The sequence below is a fragment of the Sabethes cyaneus genome, chromosome 2 (assembly GCF_943734655.1).
Source record: "Sabethes cyaneus chromosome 2, idSabCyanKW18_F2, whole genome shotgun sequence".
Classification (NCBI taxonomy): Eukaryota; Metazoa; Arthropoda; class Insecta; order Diptera; family Culicidae; genus Sabethes; species Sabethes cyaneus.
Genome location: NC_071354.1, coordinates 243,953,260 through 243,974,150, shown reverse-complemented (window position 1 = coordinate 243,974,150; position 20,891 = coordinate 243,953,260). Strand labels below are relative to the sequence as shown.

Genomic DNA, 20,891 nt, shown 5'->3' with positions numbered 1-20,891 from the left:
AAATATTTAAAAAGCGGAATTCATAAATTGTTGTAAAAAACTCCGCCCGCTTAGTTAGCTTTGGGGTACGATGCTGGCCTAACAAGTCAGTCGTCGTATGTTCGAATCTCGCCTGGGAGGTACTACTATAGAGTCAGTAGGATCGTTGCACTAGCCCCGTAATTGTCCTGTACTCTAATAGCCGGCTGCGAAGTCTGTAGATAAAGAAAGGGTCAAGTTCTCAACAGGGCGTTTAAACCCATAGCTTTGCTTTGTAGAAGAATCAAATAGTAGCATACACTTCTACCTAATAATGTTCAAATTTGATATCTATATATGAAATTAGAAAAGTCCGTAGTATCAATATTAAGGGGAGGAACTGTACCTACAGATGTACACATTCGTAGTCCTGCGCCAAGCCTACTTTTGTGTCCTGAGACACAAACCCTTCTGCTTTTTTTGGCCCACACTTGGTTTACTTAGTTATTTTCCAAGAACTTTGACGTTTGTAGTCAGGCTGGGACGACGATAATCCCGATGGGCTCGTCACAAAATGGAAGGAATGGTTAAATGAATTGCATTGAATTGCATGCATTTAGTGATGCAAGTGACAAAGCTTTCGCTTGTATGATACGTACCTATGGTTTTACCGTAAGAAAGGTCAACCGAACGTGGCATTGACATACGTCAAGTCCGGAGTTGCTCCATTAAAAGCACAAACAGTAGCACGATTAGAACTGCAAGGATGTGTGCTGGCCAGTTAAATGATGACGGTGGTTCATGCTTAGTTAAAAATGGTTTTAACCGGCATTTACTTCTGGACAGATTCTAAGATTTGCTTGAGTTGGCTGAACACAAACGGCGGATATTGGCTCGTGAGTTATGCAATGACACTAATTTCACCGGCGCAGATAAGGAACTAAAACAATTGGTAAGAACATTAGATCAGCCGCAAATTGAAGATGCATTATGCATTTGGGGCGTCGAATGGAAGCTTATTACCCCCGGAGCACCGCATATCGGAGGATGCTGGGAGCGGTTGATATGAACTGTGAAAACTGTGAAACGAATTAAAGCACTCGGGGGTGAAAATTTTCATTATTATTCAAGAACTTTTGTTGAGATAGGTTTGATGTAAAATTGCTCTGTAATATAGTCCAAAATAAATTACTACAAAATAGAAGATTCTGAATATGTATAAAAGCAGCCTTGAAGTCGCTGTCCTGAAGAACTACCCTGTTGCTAACTAACGTCGACAGTTGGTTTTAAAATGCGGTGAAACGTTATAACTTCATGCTTGGCAATTCTGATCACGAGCCAGTTCCTCCGACGCCAACCAAAGAAATCATTTAGCAAACCTTGCAGATGATAACAATTTTCCATGATTCGAACTTTTAAAAATAGTTTCAGGTCATTAGCATATACCAATTTGCAGCCAGGTGGTAGTAACAGAGTGACGTCGTTGAAGAACAGCACGGAATAATGTGGGGCCCATGTTGCTTCCTTGCGGTACTCCTCTTAACCACTCAACGAATCGACAAGGAGCTCCAAGTTACGAAATTTTACGCAGAAATTTTCCGGTCGAAGGCGGCTCGTAAATCAGCGTATATGACATCAATTTGTGCTTTCTGTTCCATTTTCGAGATACACATTGAAGTAAACTCCAGTAAGTTAGTACAAACTGAACGCCCCGGCATGAATCCAAATTGAGCTGTAGAAATGTAATTTTTTGTAATGTAAAAGCATCTTCTGCTGCAGTATCAGCTTCTGAGTCGAAAGCAATTCGATTGGCAAAAATAAAATCAAAAAATTGTGCAAAGTAAGCCCGAATTCGATTCCAATGTCACTTTAGTACCATCCAAGCAAACATTTAAAGGTACCGAGTTGACAAAGTTAAAAAAAAAGCAGTTTTAAATCACCAATGTTTACATTGAGAATTGTTCTTCTGCCGCTTTAGTTCACGCAATCGAGCAGTACTTCACGCCGGGGAGCAACGGCGCTTCGCAACAGGTAAATTCTCGTATAATCATAAGCGAATTGTGTAGGTATAAGGCACTACACAGCTATCCACTTGTAGATTGACATTATCAGTAAACACCAAATGAAGCATAGGATCAAGATGATTACACTGCGCATTAACCGATGTAGATTTAAAAAGTCCACGCCGTCAATCAGCGCTGTATTTGACACAGAAAGCTGCCGGTAACTGTATTTTGTGTCACGCCATTCTAGTCTATACGCAATTGGTTGTAACCGCCGCAAGCAATCACAGTACTATTAGGAGAGTTACTTTCCCAAAATTCCCGCCCAGATGCAATGTGCGCATTAATGATTGCACCTTCGTTACTTTTGTCCGGCGGTATGTAGATAGCTCGTTGCAAAAATCTATTGTATTTTCAAAATTTGCTGTGAAACAAGTAACAAACATTACGGAAAAAAAGTAACAAGCAACACAATTTTGGTAACCCTCTCGAATTTGACTACCATATTGGAATTCTCCAGTACAGCGCCTTTTTCGCAGCGAACACACAAACTAATTTAAATTTCGAGCTCACCAGGTGAAAGCTAAGGAACAATTCTGTAAGAAACCCCCCGGATAATAAACGCTCCAATGGGTTCGTCAATGTGAGTAAAATTATAAAGTTTTCCTCGGCAATTATTGCGAACTGCGCAGAAATAATAGATTTTACTCGCCAGATCAATTAGATACGCTCAGAGTGCGCATCGCAACTCGTCAAAAATTTAGTTCTGTGAATCGTTGATAGAATCTTTCAAAATTTGAATCCAATTTTTCTAGATTAACAATTGTTTCGCAATACTGCCATCAAGAAAACCGGAAAAAACTTAACAGTTTGCAACATAAAACGGTATGCAAAATGAGGCGCAAAAAAGGCTATCTTCAATTTCCGTTTACACCGCAACCGACCCACCATCAACTTTAGCCAGCGAGTAATTCAATCGGCTCACTTTTAGTCTCACTTTCTAGTTTTTCGCATCCCTCTCGTGGCCGCAGCAGCCCAGCGGAAAATGGGTGTGAAATCGATACCGACCACGACACCGGTAGTTGGGTGTAGGGTAATACGGTCACAAACCCGCGACACTGTCACCGCTAAGAAACAACAACAACAACAAAAAGTTAACAAGACAACTTACCTTTCGGCATCCCGCACGGTGCTTTGGTGCGTGTGTTGTCCAGAAAATCCAGGTCATACTTTCGCGCCGGTGGAAACGTCAGCGCGACATGGGCCTGGACCGGCCAGCCAAGATTGGCCACCGTCAGCAGCAGCGTCAGTGCCACGGCACAAAACGACAGTTTTGCTCTTGTCATCTGCTGTATCGTAATCGCCTTCATTATCATAGAGCCACTACTTCAGAAGAGCTAAAAGGATTGGCACATTTGACTTCGCTACGATTTTCTTCGAACTTCGACAACGCGATTGCCTAACTAATAAACCAGTTACTTCACACACCACACACACGAGACTTTTAATGCTATTTTTCTATCGAAATTTTACTAATTTTCACACTTGTCAAAACCACTTTTTTCCACGCTTGCGACACTCGTACGATTATGCTTCAATCAACGCCGACTTTGTTTGAATCTCAGTACTCGCACGTACCTACTGGAGAAATTTGCACCACAGATCACAGATTAACACTCTTTCACCACGTCCAACTGTCGGTCGGTCGAAGTATCAGGTCAACGGGGATTACAAACCGATGGCTTCCGGTTGTAATTCCGATGCTTTCGGAACGCCCCTTTCGAACAACAAGCTGCGGCTCTGAAAGTACGAAAGTGAATAGGAAAAAAAAGAAGATCATTAAACATTCGCTTGCATTTGACTGCTGCAGATTGATAGGCGACGATAATTGCGGACGGTTTTGTCTCGCGAAATCAATTGAACCGATCAACCCAACCGAACCGTGGCGTGGCATGCGTATCGATTAAACAGGAAAAAAAACGGCCACTGCAGCAGTTCCAAGATGCGTTTCACGAAGAAAAGGCATGCAACTTCTTTCAACATGTGATCTTTTGCTGTTTGTTTGTTCGACATATGTTGTTTCACCAACTCTGCCGAAGCCAATTCCAAGCCACGATTGGTGATGGTTATGTAAATTTTCTCCTCATGTGTGTTTTTGTTCGATAAACGCTTTCTTTTTCGAAGACTCGAGAGTGAGCTAAGCTAAGGCCAAAAACGAGAGATGTTTTATGATGCAATTTGGACGGTGCTCCAGTCAGTGCGCGCTGCCACGGGCTCGGTTTAGCTGTTAGGTACCTTCTGCAGCTAGTTTTGATGTTTTTGCCGCGTGCGTACGGCGAAATCAATTTCTAAATCGTGATGGGATAAGATGAGCATTTTCCATTTAACACCAGCTCTAACAACCGATCTACGGCAACTGGCGCTTAAGCATCGATCGATTGAGTGAGCGAAGCCAATGGGTTGGTCAAACGTTTAGAGGCTGAGGCGTCGATTATTAGAATTTCACAAGCTCCGAACAACTAACCTGATTTCAGCTAGCTGATTTCATAATTTTTAAAGTGTTAAAAGTGAGTTGATTTTGAATCGCAGAAAATCTTACGCTTGGCCCTCCGTGCCTGACGTAATCGCAATTATTGCGGTCGATTCGAAAATTACATCCATTCATCAACTTCAGGATGACCTTCAGCGGTTCGGTTAGGCAAAAAATTATCTCTTAATTATGGCGCAGATTAACAGCTAACCGACAGGCAAAAAGCGGAAATACAAACAACGCCCATCGGGTCGGGTGAAAGTAAGCTGTTGGGGAATTTCCTAAACGATGGAAACGTTGTATAATTAAAACAGACACTAATTTGCTAAGCCGGAAAGAATAATTTTTTTAAATTTAGCCTGTTGGAGGTTATGGACAGGGTAACGTTACAACAGATTGAGTTATATGAAATCCTAGCCAGAGGCTAGGTCAAAACTATCCGCGTTTTTTTCCCAACCAGCATGTGATCAACCTTTGCTGTGCTGTAACTCCAATCCACTAAGTAAATGACACCTGCAAATTGAATTAGCGATTATCTCAGCCAAAAAGAATCTGCCTCTCGTCTTGGAAGCTGCCGTAGTCGCGTACGTACGTACAGTTTGTTCATCATTTTACGATCGCGCCGCACCGCACACGATTCCCGGTATGCCCGACGTTATGTACAAGATCTTCTTCACGTAGGTATGAATGTCTATTAAAATCCTGTCGAATAACTTCAACAGCAATGAACAACCGGAGAGACAAACCTTCCGCGCTTCGGTCGCTTCTCGAGCAACCATCAAAGGCAATGAAAAAGGCACATTTTTGCACTTGACTACCTTCAACTCTAGCATGTGGTCGCTGCGCACCATCCCCCCGGCCTACCTGCCTGGCAGCCTGCCGTCGTGACAGCCACCGAACCGGATTGATCACCACGACCACGAGTGGTGGAGTTTTTTTCGTTGCTGTTAGGTATTAATATTTTATCCTGCACCTTTGTGAGACTCCTGCTGCGAGCCATTAGCTCTATTGATACGAGGAGCGAGCAATAGGAGACGAATGATTGGTGTACAATCCACCTGTTCGTGTTACCGTACGGGATTCGCCATTCGCCAGGCGGGAATTGTGAATTTTGATTTACTAATATTAAGCAATCGAGCTATTTTTAAATTCATGACGTCAACTTGCCAGAGCCCTTAGCGTTTTTAAGTCCGAGAAAGAAAAGTGTATAAATTTTTAGCTTTAGTTGATAGGTTGAATATTACCAAAACGTAAGAGGTCTTTGTGCTAAGATAGCTTTTCACAGCTGCTTTTGAGGACAAAATCGGTTTAACCATTTTGACAAACACTCTGCAGTTTAAGTCTTGTTTCAAAGAAACTCTTGTCTCCTGGAAAACAAAATCCTTATTGGGTCATCTATTTTGCAAGACAAATTTGGAGAAACAGGAGCAATTCACATCGTGAAAGTGGTTGTTAATTGTGGTCCGTAACGCTGTGTCATCTGTCAACCAGTTAAAATTTCAACAAAATCCTCAACCTGCACACTTTTGGCACTTTTATTTGAAGAAGCTTATTTATGACTGAAATTGGTTTTAAATCAGTTGCCGCAACTGCTTTATAACAACTGTACCAGTAGGGTCAGAGCATCAGTAAGGGAGTAAGGGAGATATTTTGGTCATCGAAAAGAAGGCAGGAAGGGCCTATAGAAGGGGAATTGGGGGAAAATGTGGTTAAAAGTTAAAATTAGGCGGACCCAGAAAGGAGAGATGCTCTTTGACCACAGTAGAAACCCCATGATAAAGAGCTCCGTTAGCACCTTCCGTAAAGATGGACGTCAGTCCATCATTGATGTGACATGCTGTAGTTCGTCGTTGATGGCAAACATTAACAGGAAAGTTTGCGAAAGTACTTCGAAAGTACGAAAGTATTTCAGTCCTTGTTGCCACCATCGTTTTGTTGAGAACAGAGTTGCTAGTAGTAGGTAATAATCTGTTATGAACAATTATGAAACGTAGAATCGCGTATCTATTTTTGCTGTTGAACTAAATCCGACAGTAATTATATATCACATAAAATGTTGTTTAAAATGAATTTTATTATCAGTGAATTTTATAAGTATATTATCGACACTCCATGACATTTAATTCAATAGCGAAAATAATTGGCCAATTTCATGCTCAAATGTTTACGTTGGCATCACTCCATACAAACGTCCGTTCCCTTGGCAACGTACAACAACGACGGTCGCGGATTCGGAATTGCAATCGAAACGAAGTGAAGTTTTTCCTATCAATTCAAGTGAACAATTTGGGAAAAATGATTATAATATCTCTCTAAATAATCTCTGTTCGGGTGGTAAATTAAAGTTTTCTGTGCCTCAAGTCAAGTTTCGCGAGTGATGTGACGAATGGAACGGCCGAAAAAAAATTAATGAAAAATCGACGGCGAAAAAGTGAAAATATAGTGATGAATTTTAATTGGGCAGAAATCTCAATATTTAGTGTAATTTATGCCCCAAAAAGTAATAGAACCTATAGAATACAATGTTTAGTGGTTTGAGTTGCAAGATCTTACTACGGCTAGCAGGTTAGTTGAATTAATTTTAGTTTTTGTGATGGTTTCCCGAGTTTATGGGACCCATACTCCCATTCGTTTATTCAGTGCCATACTGACTGCTATAAATGTACTCTGACGACCTTGTCGTTAAAGGACAAACAGAATGCGAAAACTGTCAGAATAACGTTGACGCTAAATTCTGTTTGGCCCTTTAGAGCCAGGGGGTTTGTTCAAAGAGCTAAAATAGGCGAAAATTGACAAGAACGATTGTCTCCGAAGAAGAGCTTATAGCAGTTTCAAAAGCGTTGAGGTTCAACAAGGCGCTCGGACCGGATGGAATTCACAACATAGCCCTGAATAAGCGGCGATCCAGGCATGCCCGAATATACTTAGAATGATAATTCAGAAAACTTGAATGAAAGTATTTTCCCCGATGGGTTGAAGAAACAAAAGCTTGTGTTGTTGCCGAATTTGAGTAAGCACCAGGGAGATTCAGCATCGTACAGCCCATCTGCTTGTTGGATACAGTCGGGAAACTTCTGGAAAAGATAATCCTGAATAGAGTAACGAAATACATAAAAGGTAACCAAAAACCAAGCTCTATCGAACATGCAATTCGGATTTAGGTGAGGGAGATCAACAGCAGGGGATGCGATTAGGACAGCGCTAGAGAGAACCGAAAAATCGTCTATACAGAAACGAAGAGGAATTGAATTGACGTTAAGAACGCTTTCAACAGCGCCAGCTGGGAAGCCATCGCAAAACCCCGACCGCTGTCGTCTCCTCGGGCTTGAAACTCTTGAACGGCATGCGAAATTTTAACAAGCAATGTTTATTGCTAATGTTACGAATGGTTAGACAGACTGCCCGAATATATTGGTACAGCTGAACTTCCGTGCCTCGCTGCGTCCACTCCGATCAACTGGTTACTACAGCAGAGTTTTCATCGCACAACGTTAACGAACTGTTATTTGTTTTTGTATTTGGAGAAATTAACAACGAACTACTATCGCTAGATAACGAATTTTTCCTGCAAAGGTTGGTATGGAAATATGGAAGTATTGCAGTGGGTACGTAGTAGAAACCTTTCGCTCACATTTATATATTTAAATTTGGGTCTCCACCCCCTAAGTGATCCTTTTAGACACCTCTTCTTGACAATCGTCCGCGTGTATAACTGCTATCGGTTGTCGTATGTTCAAAACTCGACCGGAAGAGGCTGAACGTATCATTAGGATCGTAATCCCACAATTGTACAGTCAGTCCACAATCATGTGTCACACACAACATGGTTCATTTTAGTTTTAGCTGCTAATTCTCGTTTAAATATCACCTAATGATTGATCAAATTATTAGTGATACTTATGAATTACAATTTTATCGATCAATTAATATAATATTCACGCATTAATCAAAAATGACCCTTCAAAGTCTGTCAATAGAAACATAAGGTCTAGTTCCAAATGCGGAATGTAACACCAAGCCTTTGCTTTTTGCTTTGACGACCCGATTCAAGGTTAATAAATAACCTTAAGTCTTTCTTTTTTCTCTCAATCAAAGAAGTTGTTTTTTACTAGTCGGCCGACCGTACCGGCCGGATTCAGTGTGTACCTCACAAAAGAAATCGCCAAAGTACTCCTTGCAGTACCTATACCGATCGCGTCGACAAAACGCGATTTTAATGTTTTTTTTTTTTTGCCGGTACAAGCGGAGCTTTTACAAGATAAAAGTAAACTGTTGTTCAAGTGTAAATATATATCACCCCCCTCGTTCAAGTGCGAATCATTCCATTGCTGATGGTTGAACTGAAACATCGAAACAAATAGCCAATTTCCCTGAACAACTATGTGTGTACTTTCAATCGCCATTTTTTCAAGGCGAATTATTGCCCCAACACGTGGTGAAAAGGACTCAAGTTCAAGTCGTTTTAAATGAGCGAAGTGAGCATTTTTATTTGCTGAGCTGGCATAATATGTTTGTTTATAATCCTTTTCAATTGTTTGTTAACTTACCAACGTGGGTTAACAATTACATATCTAATTTTTGGTGTGTAATGGAAATGGCATTCGAGTAGGTCGACATCACTACAAATTCATGACTTTTACCTTGGTTACATTTTTTACTCAAACGCAAACAAACAGGTGTAGTGAATTTATAGAAAATCGACTTAAATTTTGTCTGCCAATTTATGTAAACACAAGGTCGACTACACAACTTCTAGTACTATGCGATCTTCACCACTAGCGTGCCCAGACAGCATCAAAAGTTGAGGCATTCGCCCTTTCAAAGGAAACTTTGGGCCTGGAAAATCGAGTGACTATAGCGTCTTCGTTTACCGTCCCATTTTTTCTAATTCTGTGTCCTGGTTTTCCTCTTGTTTTACGTCTTGTTTTCACTTGTTTTCTTTTCCAGCTTTCATGATCTCTTTCAATTTTCCTTTTGTCCTTTTAAATATTCGTATTTTTTCTAACCCTTTCCTTCTCGTTATTTTGTCTTGGTCTGTTTCGGTTTTCCTTTTTTAGATTCTTCTTTTTTCATCTCTGTCACGATTAAACTAACCCTTTTCTCCTTTGCTCACCGGGTTTGGCATTTTTAACTTCCGTTTTTCGTCTTTTTTCTCCTCATTTTCTATGGTAGTTTTCCCTAATTTTATTTTCTTTTTTTCTGTTTCGTTTAACTTCTTTTACCCATTTTCCTTGTTTGCTTTATCGGTTTTCCTCTGTTTTTCCTCTTGTCTTCTACTCAGTTTTTGCAATTTTCCGTCTTTTCTCTTCCCTTTTTCCAATTCTTCGTTTCCTGTCCTTGCGTTTTTCTAGTCCTTTACCTCCTTTCCTTCTCGGTTTTCGTCTTCGTCTGTTCCATTTTTCCTCTGTCAGATGCACTGTTTGCTCTTGTTTTCTGTCTCATTTCTTCGGTTTTTAGCTTCCTTTTTTCACCTTTACTCTCCGGGTTTCCTTTTATATCTGCCGCTTTTTCTATCCCGTTTTACTTTCTTTAGTCTGGTTTTCCTCTTTTTCTGTCCCATTTGCTTATTTGTACCATCCTATTCCTAGTTTGTCCCATCTTTCTTCTTTCTTTTATATACCGATTGACAATTTTACCGTTTTCCTCGTTCCCTCTATGGGTTTTCTTTTTCCGCTCTCGTTATTCCTCTTTTCCCTGCTGGTTTCTCTTGGTGTCTGTTCCATTTTCCCTTTCTTGTGTCGTTGGAATTCTTTTTCTCTCCCGTTTGCCCACCTTTTTTGTCCCGTCTTCCCTTTATTTGTCTCGTTTTTCCTTCTTTTCTCACTCGTTTTTTTCTGTCCGCTGTTTTCCTTTTGCGCTTCTTTTACTGTCCCATTTTTCGCCCTTTTCAGTTCTACAGATTTATTGTTTTTCTCTTTACTGTTTCGTTATTCGTCCCTTTTCTTATTTTCACGTGTTTATTCTTTTTCTGCCTTATTTTTGTTTTTTATTCGGTTTACTCCTTTTCGATTTTTCCGTTCTTCCACTTGTTATGTCCTGCTTTTCCTCCTTGTCTGTCCTCCTTCCTGTCGTTTTCTTTCCTTTTCTATCCCGTTTGTCCTCATTTTTTAAATCTGCTTTCCTTCTTTTTACTTATTTATCTCCTTTTCTCTTTCGTTTGCTCTCTTTTTCTGTCCAATCTACTCTTGTTTTGTCTCGTTTTCCCTTTTTCTCTCTTCGTTTTCTGTCCCATTTACTTGTTTGTATCATTTTATTCCTAGTTTGTTTGACCTTTTTCCCGTTGTCCTCGTTGCCTTTAGGGGTTTTCTATTTCCTCTCTCGTTATTCCTCTTTTCTCAGCTGGCTTTTCTTGTTATCTGTACCGTTTTCCCTTTCTTGTCTCGTTGTCATTCTTCTTCTTTCCCTTTTGCCCGACTTTTCTGTTCCGTCTTCCCTTTATTTGTCTCGTTTTTCCTTATTTTCTTTGTGAAAATGAAAATAGAAGTGTAACGTTTGAATGAAAGATTTCAAATGCTTATAACTTCTATACTACTGAACGAAACATACCTGTTAATATGTCTTTGGAAAGATAAAATGTCCAGCAATTTTATAGTAACATATTTATAACATATAGTAACATATTTATAACGCTTAATAGTGAAAATGTATGTAAAAGCAAGGTCAAATTTCGTTAACATGGAAGGCTAGCGGTAAGTACGAATGACAAGCGGGAACAGACTGCAATGATAGTTGCTAGTAAAAGCTTTTCGTTGCAGGATACAATGAATCGACGCCGATAACCTACGTGCCTGTTACCATCAAGGCTGAAGTAGCCTTCATATCGAAAATAACAGCTAGTAATAGTTAAATTAGAGCTAATATGCTGTGTTTAAATGCTTTTTGATTAGTTTCAGTTATTTTAAGATAAATCAATCAGTAAGTAGGTACCAAAACCAAACGTACCAAAACATGGACAACACCACCCCTCTGGTTGCCATTCATGTCAAAAGGGAAAGACGTCCGAGATATTTGCACTGAACTTGCTTTGGCTTTGATGCTATTTGTAACCAATGGCCCTTTTAAGGGCCATCAACAAATTAAATGAAGGTTAAATGAATTTTTTCGTAATCTGCAATTCGTAATTATAATTGCAAATTAACTTTGTTCTAAAAATATTTAGTTTGTCGTACCTAAAACGCTAAATATATACCACCTTTGTGGCGTTCCCTTCCAACTACCAAGCTAAAACACTGTAAAATTCCCTAAAACAATTTTTGCTGTTGCTGATACATCGAAGAGTTATTTTCAGCTGAAAGAAAATTCAATTTTATCTTCAATCATTACTTGATGCTGAAAGCCAAAAAGGCTGATTGATGGATGATATTCACTTTTATCTTGAAACATTTACCAGGAGCTCGAATGTCATGATAACTATGTGCCTTCCGTGACGGAATTTTGGCTAATTCACTCACCAACAAGAAACGAACGAAGATTTGAACCTCACGAGCGGTTTCCGTATCGCATCTGCTCACTGTTTTAATGAGTCAAGCTGAAGGCTATAGATACTTATGAACATATACATGCCAGAAATGCAGTCTGCATTAGTCCTTGCTGTAATGATCTGACATGAAGGAATACTTCAACGAGTTAAACATGTTATCAAAATACATAAGGTACCCCGGGGCAAGTGGGAATACGGGGTAAGTGGGAACGTAGCTCATTCAGCCTCATTTTCTCCAACCGAACCTTTCTAGAAACGAAAGCTATAACTGAAACGCATGCATTAAGATTATAGATTATTTGGAATTGGATACAGCTACATATTCAACTAGATTTCATTACAATAATGCTTTACAGCGAAATTGCTCACGATCTGTGTTTTAAATAAATTATAAAGTCGCCCATTGTGTTGACATAGGCCTACGTCACCCTTTCGTACAACCCTTAGGGCTGTATACCTTGTAGTTTTTTCGCCTTTTTTATCCTGATTTTCCTCTTGTTTTTCCTATATTTTTTTGTCTCGATTTTCGTCTTTTTTCTTCCGTTTTCCTAATTTTTAAACCCGTTTTTACTCTTTTCTTGCTTTGTTTTTTTGTTCAGTTTACTCCTTTTCGATTTTCAATTTTCGTCTGTTCCGTCGTTCCTCTTATTATGTCCTACTTTGCCTTTCCTGCTTTTCTCTGGGTTTTTTGGGACGTTCTGTTTGTATTTCTGCTTAATCCCGTTTGACTTCCATTTTATTTTTTTTCTCTTCATTTTCCTCTTCTCGAGAATAAAGGTTTTCCTAGTCTCGTATTTTCGCACTTTCTATCCACATTTTTTTCTTGCTGCATCCCATTTATCGTTTCCTTCGTGTTCTTCTCCGTTTTTTTCTCCAGTCTTGCTCCTGGAGAAAAAACGAATAAGAAAATACGGGGGGAAACTGCTTAAACGCAGTAGAAAAGAAAGAAAAACGCAAGTAAGATAAGATAAGGGAGTAAGATAAGAAAAAACTGGCACGAAAAAAAAAGAAAAACAAAAGATTCGTAACAGAATGGGATGTAAACAGAGAAAACAGTGAAAAAAGGAAAACTGATAAAGAAAACGAGGAAAAAGAAACAAAAAGAGATTGAACTAGACAAAAAGGAGAAAAAAGAGAACAAAAAAGGACATAGAAAAGGAGGAAAAAAAGGAGAAAATTAGAAGCGGGAAAATTGAGAAACGAGAACAGAAAAAGGAAAACGGGAAGAACAAAACGAAAAACGAAGAAAACAAACGGATTAACACAGAAAAGAAAAGCAGAACATGACAGAAAAGTAGGAAAAGTAGGACTTGATGAGGGATAGAAAACTACAGACGAAAACGAAAAAACATAATCGGAGCTAACGGGATAGAAAATAAAAGTTAAAGAGACACGAATAGAGAAGAAACTGGTCTGAAATGAGGAAAAGGAAGGAAAAAACGAAAAAGGGAACAAAATAACAGAGCAAGAGGAAAATCTGAGCTGAAAAAGGGAGGAAATAACGGGCAGACAAAAGGAAAATCGAGAGTGGCAAAGAGGTAAAACGAGTCAGGAAAGCGAATCCGGAATAGAGAACAAGAAAAACCAAAAGGGAAAAGAAGAATAGGGAAAGAGAAAAAAGAAAGCCAATACAGGAAACAAGTAAAACAGGAAAAAGAGGTCAAACGGGAAATAAAAGAAAAATAACTGACCAAAAGAAAAGCTAAAACCGGGGAAAAAAGAAAAGTACTAAACGTGACCGAAAAGATAAATGTTCTGTTGAAAGAGGAAAAACGAAACGAAACAGCCGAAGACAAAAAAACGTGAAGGAAATGTGATAAAAAAGGTTAGAAAAAGACGAAAACTGGAGACGAAAACAGGGACAGAAGATTGCAGAAAAATAAGTTAAAAACAAAACGAAACATGAGACTGAAAATACGACAAAAATCGAGACAGTAAACGATGGAACATTGATGTAGAAAAGAAGGAAAAAAGCAAGTAAGATAAGAAAAAACTGGCATGAAAAAAAAAGAAAAACAAAAAAATGGGAGAGAAAATGGGATGTAAACAGAGAAAACAGTGAAAAAAGGAAAACTAGTAAAGAAAACGAGGAAAAAAGAAACAAAATGAGGACGAACTAGACTAAAAGGAGAAAAAAGAGGACAACAAAGGACATAGAAAAGGAGGAAAATAAGGAGAAAATATGGAGCAGGAAAATTGAGAAACGAGAACAGAAAAAAAGGAAAACGGAAAGAGTAAAACAAAACACGAGGAAAACAAACGGATTAAAACAGAAAAGAAAAGCAGAACATGACAGAAAAATAGGAAAAGCAGGACTTGATGAGGGATAGAACACAACAGATGAAAACGAAAAAACATAAACGGAGCTAACGGGACAGATAATAAAAGTTAACGAGACACGAATAGAGAAGAGACTGGTCTGAAATGAGGAAAAGAAAAAGGAAAAGAAAAAAGGAAAAGAAAAAAAAACGAAAAATGAAACAAAAGAAAAGAGCAAGAAGAAAATCTGAACTGAAAAAGAGAGGAAATAACGGATAGACAAAAGGAAAATCGAGAGTGACGAAGAGGTAAAACAAGTCAAGAAAGCGAATCCGGAATAGAGAACGAGAATCACCAAAAGGGAAAAGAAGAATAGTGAAAGAGAAAAAGAAAGCCAATACAGGAAAGAAGGAAAACAGGAAAATGAGGTCAAACGGGAAATAAAAGGAAAACAACTGACCAAAAGAAAAGGTAAAGCCGGGGAAAAAAGAAAAGTTCTAAACGTGACAGAAAAGATGAAAAAATGTTCTGTTAAAAGAGGAAAAACGAAACGAAACAGCCGAAGACAAAAAAAAAACGAGAAGGAAATGTGATAAAAAAAGTTAGAAAAAGATACAAACTAGAAACGAAAAGGGGTAAAGAAGATTGCAAAAAAATGAGTTAAAAACAAAACGAAACATGAGACTGAAAATACGACAAAAATCGAGATAGTAAACGATGGAACATTGATACAGAAAACACGGTACAGAAGAGAAGAAAAATGAGGGAAAAAGAAGTAAAACGGAAGGGATAAGGAAAAAGACGGTTTAGGAAAAAATAAAAAACGGAGCAAAAAATGGAAAACGGGACTGGAAAAGAGAAAAAAGGAACAGGAAAAAAAATAAACATGTTGTGAGAGAGTAAGACGGAAAATGTCAATCCTAATCTCAAGTAAAACGTCACGTTTAATTTCCTGTCCATTTCCAAATTCAAGTCTAATTCAATGTCCAAAGTCAAGTTACATTTCAAGTCTAATTGGATGTCCCATTTTCAAGTCTAATTGAAATCTAGTTTGAAGTCAAATTTTAGTTCTGATTTCAAGTCCAATTTCTAGTACTAATTGAATTCTCATTTCAAGTTTAATTCCAAAGTATTTCCAGGCCTAATCTAAATTCCACTTTTAAATCCAATATACGTTCAGTGTCAATTCCAATTTAAAATTCAATTCCGTGCTTAATATCAAATGCTTCTTCAGGGGTCAGTCCCGGCGTAGTGGTTAGCATTCACGCCTCTCACGCCAAGGACCCGGGTTCAAATCCCAACCCCACAGAAGTCACGAATGACATAAGCTGTTAAAGTGACTATAATCTAACAAAAAAAAATGCTTAAATTCAACCTTTTATACAAATCACATCGCGTCCTCTGAGGGAATAAGAGACTGTGAGTAAGCTAAGCAGTAAATTTTGGTATCAAAATTAAAACCATCATCAAATCTATAAACAAAATATGAACAGTTTGTGAGAACAGTAATGTGCTTGTGTAACTAATTTCTCAATTTAAATCTATGCAGGGATGGCACAATCACTTTGACTGAATTTTGATTCATTTGATTGTATCGCCTCAGCCAAACAATATTTACAAAAGATTTTTTATGGTTTTGCTGTATCTTACGGAGCAAAACGGCTGCTACCCCGTTTTGGTAACCAAATGAACGTTCACTTCGTAACTGCCAAAGATATTCAAAAACTTTATTCAGCAATATTGTAGACAATAAACTAGTTCTACAAATGTCTCATACATAACTTTTTCAAATTCTGCTTGGCTGAGACAGTACATTGAAATGAATCAAAATTGAGTCAAAGTGATCGTGTACCGTGCCCGATTCTATATATGTAGTGTTTCATTAAAGAAAAATCCAAGCTCCAATTAAAATTCTTACAACAACGAAATAGCAAAAAGCAAACCGGGGCGATCGTTAAAAGTAAAAACAATTATGATTGAATCAATTCAAGCAAATCCGCACTGAAGTGGATGGCTCGTTTTCCGAAACATTTCATATGTTTCTGAAATTCATCTACATTAACGATCATTAACCGCGCATACAAAGCAGCACATTTTAGAAATAGAAGAAAAAAAAAAGAGCTCCGCTCAATGCACTTTGCCTATTCGAAGCCCGACCGGTAACCGGTATCGTCACGGTTGCTACCTTTGGCTTTGCTTCGGCTGCGCGGTACGTTTACCACACCGACCGATAAAGGTGGAAGGTGGAAGGCAAATCAACCAAACCCGACAGCCGGTCGGTCGGTCGGTCGAACAATTTGAGGGACAATTATTTTCCTAGCGATCAGGTGATCGAGTGAGCGACTGCCAGCGTGCGACTGCCAAAGGGTTGCAAGAAAATGCAGGCAGAAAATGTGCAACGGAGACAACGGAGCATCTGACCGGTTGTGAATCTTCTGCTTGTGGAAAAGTGGCAAAGTGTGTTTGTATGACACACGTGACACACGGTTATAAGGTACAACACGCAGACTGGTTTTCCTGCTGGAAATGGAGGTATACAGCGCAGTGCGAATGGAAGATGAAGCTGCGCGAGGTTGCCCTGAATAGCTGCCGCTGATCAAAGATCAGTTGATGTGCTAAGTGAACGTCATTACGAAACTGTCACAATGTGTCATGAGTTACAACATATGTACGGCAAGCGTGTAGGCAAATCATGCAACTAAACAGTCAACAAATATTCACTCATGCGGAAATCGAAAAAACCAATGGATTGAGTTTCTAAAATTATCTTTCGAATCGAATGACTTCAACGATCGCGCAACTTCGCCACCTCGTCGTCGTCGTCGTCGTCGATTGTTTTATACCATTCAAACCAGATTGAAAACTTGATCCATACTACATTTGGATTTGCGAATCCGACATCCACAGAGCCAATGAATGCGGTAGTGTTTTACACTATGCGAAGGTATTTACCGAGGCAAGGTGTTGGTGAACAACTCTCCCGTTCCGGAGCGTGTTCTAGTCGTCCAATAGACCTTGAACTACCTATAATGCATTCAAACAATCCGGTCTAACTCTCCCTGCTGGTGCTGGCTGTCGCTGTCGTTGTCGCCAAACAATCCGTTCGACCGTAAATTCCCTCCCCGCGTCCCGGCGGCACGTCAACAATGCTAAGAGGCGAGTTCTCAGATTAACTGGCTTCGATCGGTACTGCAGCAGTATGTGGAAGAGCAGCGAGTTAGAAGGTGTGCTTGAATACGAAAGAGAGAGGAGTTCAACTGACTTTCAAGGTTAAAGTTTTAGTAGATTTCCGACACTTCAATTAATTGCTGCTGTGCTGTGTGTGTATAAGTAGATTCACAGCAACGACGGCGTTCAAAGCCGGAATACTTGGCTTCAGTTGGGGTATCTTCGGCGATCGGGAAGTGATCATCAAGTAGGCCTGGGTGGCCCGAACAACTGTGGGTTTTGAGCGGCTTAGAACAATTGCTTGCAACCCCAATTTGGTGATGATCGTGTTCGAGTACACAGATGACGAATGACGAGACGAAAAAAACAGCAAGCCATGACTCTGTGTATCAACTTGATTATACCAACTTCAGCGATGGCTTCCAAAATCCGCCTCAATAATGAACTTAAAACGATAGCTTTCGAGCGAAGATATTTTCTATTATTCAAAAACAACTCGAATAAATGAACGAGCATCGATCGTCGAGAGATTTCGATTAAATTAAGCCTCTGCAGTCGGAGCAAATCACCTGAACGGGCGGACGATTTCACGAAACGAGGGAGACACAATGCAAATTTTCTGGTATGTAATCCACTCCCCCAGCCAGTAACACCTAGCCACCTAGCCGTCCGTCCCCTAGTGTGCGTCCTTGTTTGCAATGTTTGAGCGCTGAAAAAAGTAACATCCCAAAGACAACAGGTTGAGCGCAAAAATGTTCGATTTTCGTTCGAAACAGGTTTTCGTTTGCTCTCAAGTCACTACCTCCATCCCTTCCTACCGTCCAGCCAACCAACCCAGCACAGCAGTCGTACCTCTCTATGCTGATTGTGCGCTTATAAGCTTTCACCTTGACGGAATTCGAAATCGACAAAAGACAGTTATTAATAAACTCTGCTTGCTACTTGCTCCCCCTCGAGATTCCAAAGCTGCTGAGACCCCGCTCACGGTGAACTACGGGCGCTTCGTCGGGGGACCCCAGACTTGGCTGGTTGGAAAACAACAACCATCATCATGATGATGATGAGGATGAGGACGACCGACGACGACGGACGACGGCGACGATGATAATGATGATCCTAACCAGTTGCCGAAAAGAAGCGCTCAGCTAATCGACTATAGCTCACAGACGGTTTAAAAACTTCTCCGTCTCCTGCGCACCGAAGAAGACTCGTCTGGGGGAAACACTCCTTGGGAAGATTTGTTAAAAATTCAACGGGCTCCGTACGACATACTGTTGCCTTATGTAGCTTTGAGCTTGATTGAAAATTTGCTTTAAGAAAATAATCTCAAATAACAAGGTGGGTTTTATTACACCCTTATTGCAGTTTTAATGTCCAATTTTGATCATAAAAGCCATCATAAGTGTGTAATAAAACGCAGATCGTTACTTGGGGATGCTTTCGTTTTTATACTTTTACTTTACGACTTTTATACCTTTCGACATTTATGCTGTTCAACGTTTATGTTTTCCGACATTTGTCCTTATCGGTTTCTGCACATTGACTCTTATACGAATTGGTTTCTAACTTCTAACTATCTAACTTTCATATTTTCAACTTTTCGGCTTTAATACTTAGATTTTTATACTTTTTGACATACTTTTAGGCTTTTAAAGTTTTCGATATTTTTACTGTCCTATATTTCAGTTTTTATACTTTTCGATTTTTATATTTGTTATATTTTATGCTTGAAAGCCAGCAGCAGGGCAATTATTCCCTTACCTGATGGTTAGTTTAGTACTTAAGAGGACATAAATGTCAAAATTTTTTGAAAAAATCATTATTTTTTATTTCAAATTTTGATTCTGCAGTCTTTTTCGCTTATTTCGATACTAATTTTGTTTTGATCCGACCACGGCAAGTGGACGATAAACGTTCATGCACCTAAGCATTCCAGTGCCGCGTTTTCAAACTTTACGTACCTTTTTCTCAGAAACTACAAAACGCATTGGAACAAACTTTTTTTTTGTTTTGTTGACAGAAGCTTGGCAATGACTTTTATAACGTTTGAGCTTTGCGAACAAAACACAACCAGAGAAAAAAAAAGAGGAGATAAAATTTTATTTTTACAGCCATCTTTTTTTTTTGAAAAGGGAAGGAGCGTTTAGTGAAAAGAATGGTAAACTAGATGAAGCTGGAAGATCTCGATATGAGGCCATAAATATATTGGGTCGTTCAATGGCAGGTGGAACTCCAACCCAAACTCTCTTGGTTGGAACCCGATTGTTTTGAGCAATCAAACTACTGTCGCACCTTGCTATTAGATCATCTTATATCTAATTTTTTCCCTTAAGTCTTAACCATTCCCATACGATCCGCCGCCGACGGTAATTATTTTTGTACGATTGTCCTTTGCTTGTACCTGGCTCTTCGCCTGATTTGAATTCTCTAGACTCTTCTATGCGCAGAGTTACATGCTCGGACAACTAGGGAGCACCAAAGGATTGACTTGAACTTGGACGTTTGGAGAAGATTTTGGATGACTTGCCTCAGAATATCGTGTACTCGTACCAGCTGTAATACTTTTCAATAACGATTGCGACTGGTAATTAAATCACAGGGAGAAGTCTTTGAATTTAACTAATTTATAAGACAAATGTTATGGATACACTTTACACGAAATACACTCAAAACTAAAATTTATGAGTCTAATTTTTGTGACTATTTACTTTGCTGACAGTTATTACTACACACCTGCGCACTATGGGCCAAAAATTATAATTTTGGGACAAAAATATTTCGGTTAAACGGCATGTCTCAGCTCAATGTGGTCTTCGGCAACTCTTTGAATAAAAAATTGATGCATATTTTGAAGGGGTCGTCCAATATTTAAGCGCTACTTAAACAACAATTTAAATAATAACTTTTTGAGTAAACTTTTTTTCATCTTTTTGGTTTCAAAATATTAAAGATAAACCAATTTCAAGTAATTTTTCTGAAGATATGAAACTTCTACATTTTACCCATTTTCAGCAATAGACCTTTGATTAAAAACGACCCCTCAAATCACATCGGTTTTCGACCTAAAAACAAATCAGACGGTTTTTAACCTAAAAACAGTTATATCTTATTAATTAATGCAGAAAAAGCAAAACAGTCTTTAGCAAAAAATATTCCTCTTTTATGTGCAAAATATTGTCTAGAACATCACATTGAGCTGTCTGTTGAAATAAACATGTTACAAGAAGAAATGTGATTTGAGGGGTCGTTTATAAACAAAGGTCTATTGCTGAAAATGGGTAAAAGGTAGAAGTTTCATATCTTCAGGAAAAATACTTATAATTGATTTATCTTTAATATTTTGAAACCAAAAAGGTGAAAAAAAATTTACTCAAAAAGTTATTACTTAAATTGTTGTTAAAGTAACATTAAATATTGGACGACTCCTTCAAAAGATGCATCATTTTTTCATTCAAAAAGTTGCCGAAGACCACATTAAGCTGAGACATGCCGT

General features: G+C 38.9%; 1 protein-coding gene across 1 annotated transcript in view; it reads right to left on the bottom strand.

The window, feature by feature from the left end:
- LOC128738512 (uncharacterized) overlaps positions 1-20,891 on the bottom strand; it is a 92,107-nt gene that overhangs the window by 61,787 nt on the left and 9,429 nt on the right. The window contains exon 2 of the mRNA XM_053833712.1: positions 3,133-3,761. Within this exon, the coding sequence (XP_053689687.1) occupies positions 3,133-3,337 (205 nt within the window). The 5' untranslated portion in view covers positions 3,338-3,761. The remainder of the gene's footprint in view (positions 1-3,132; positions 3,762-20,891) is intronic.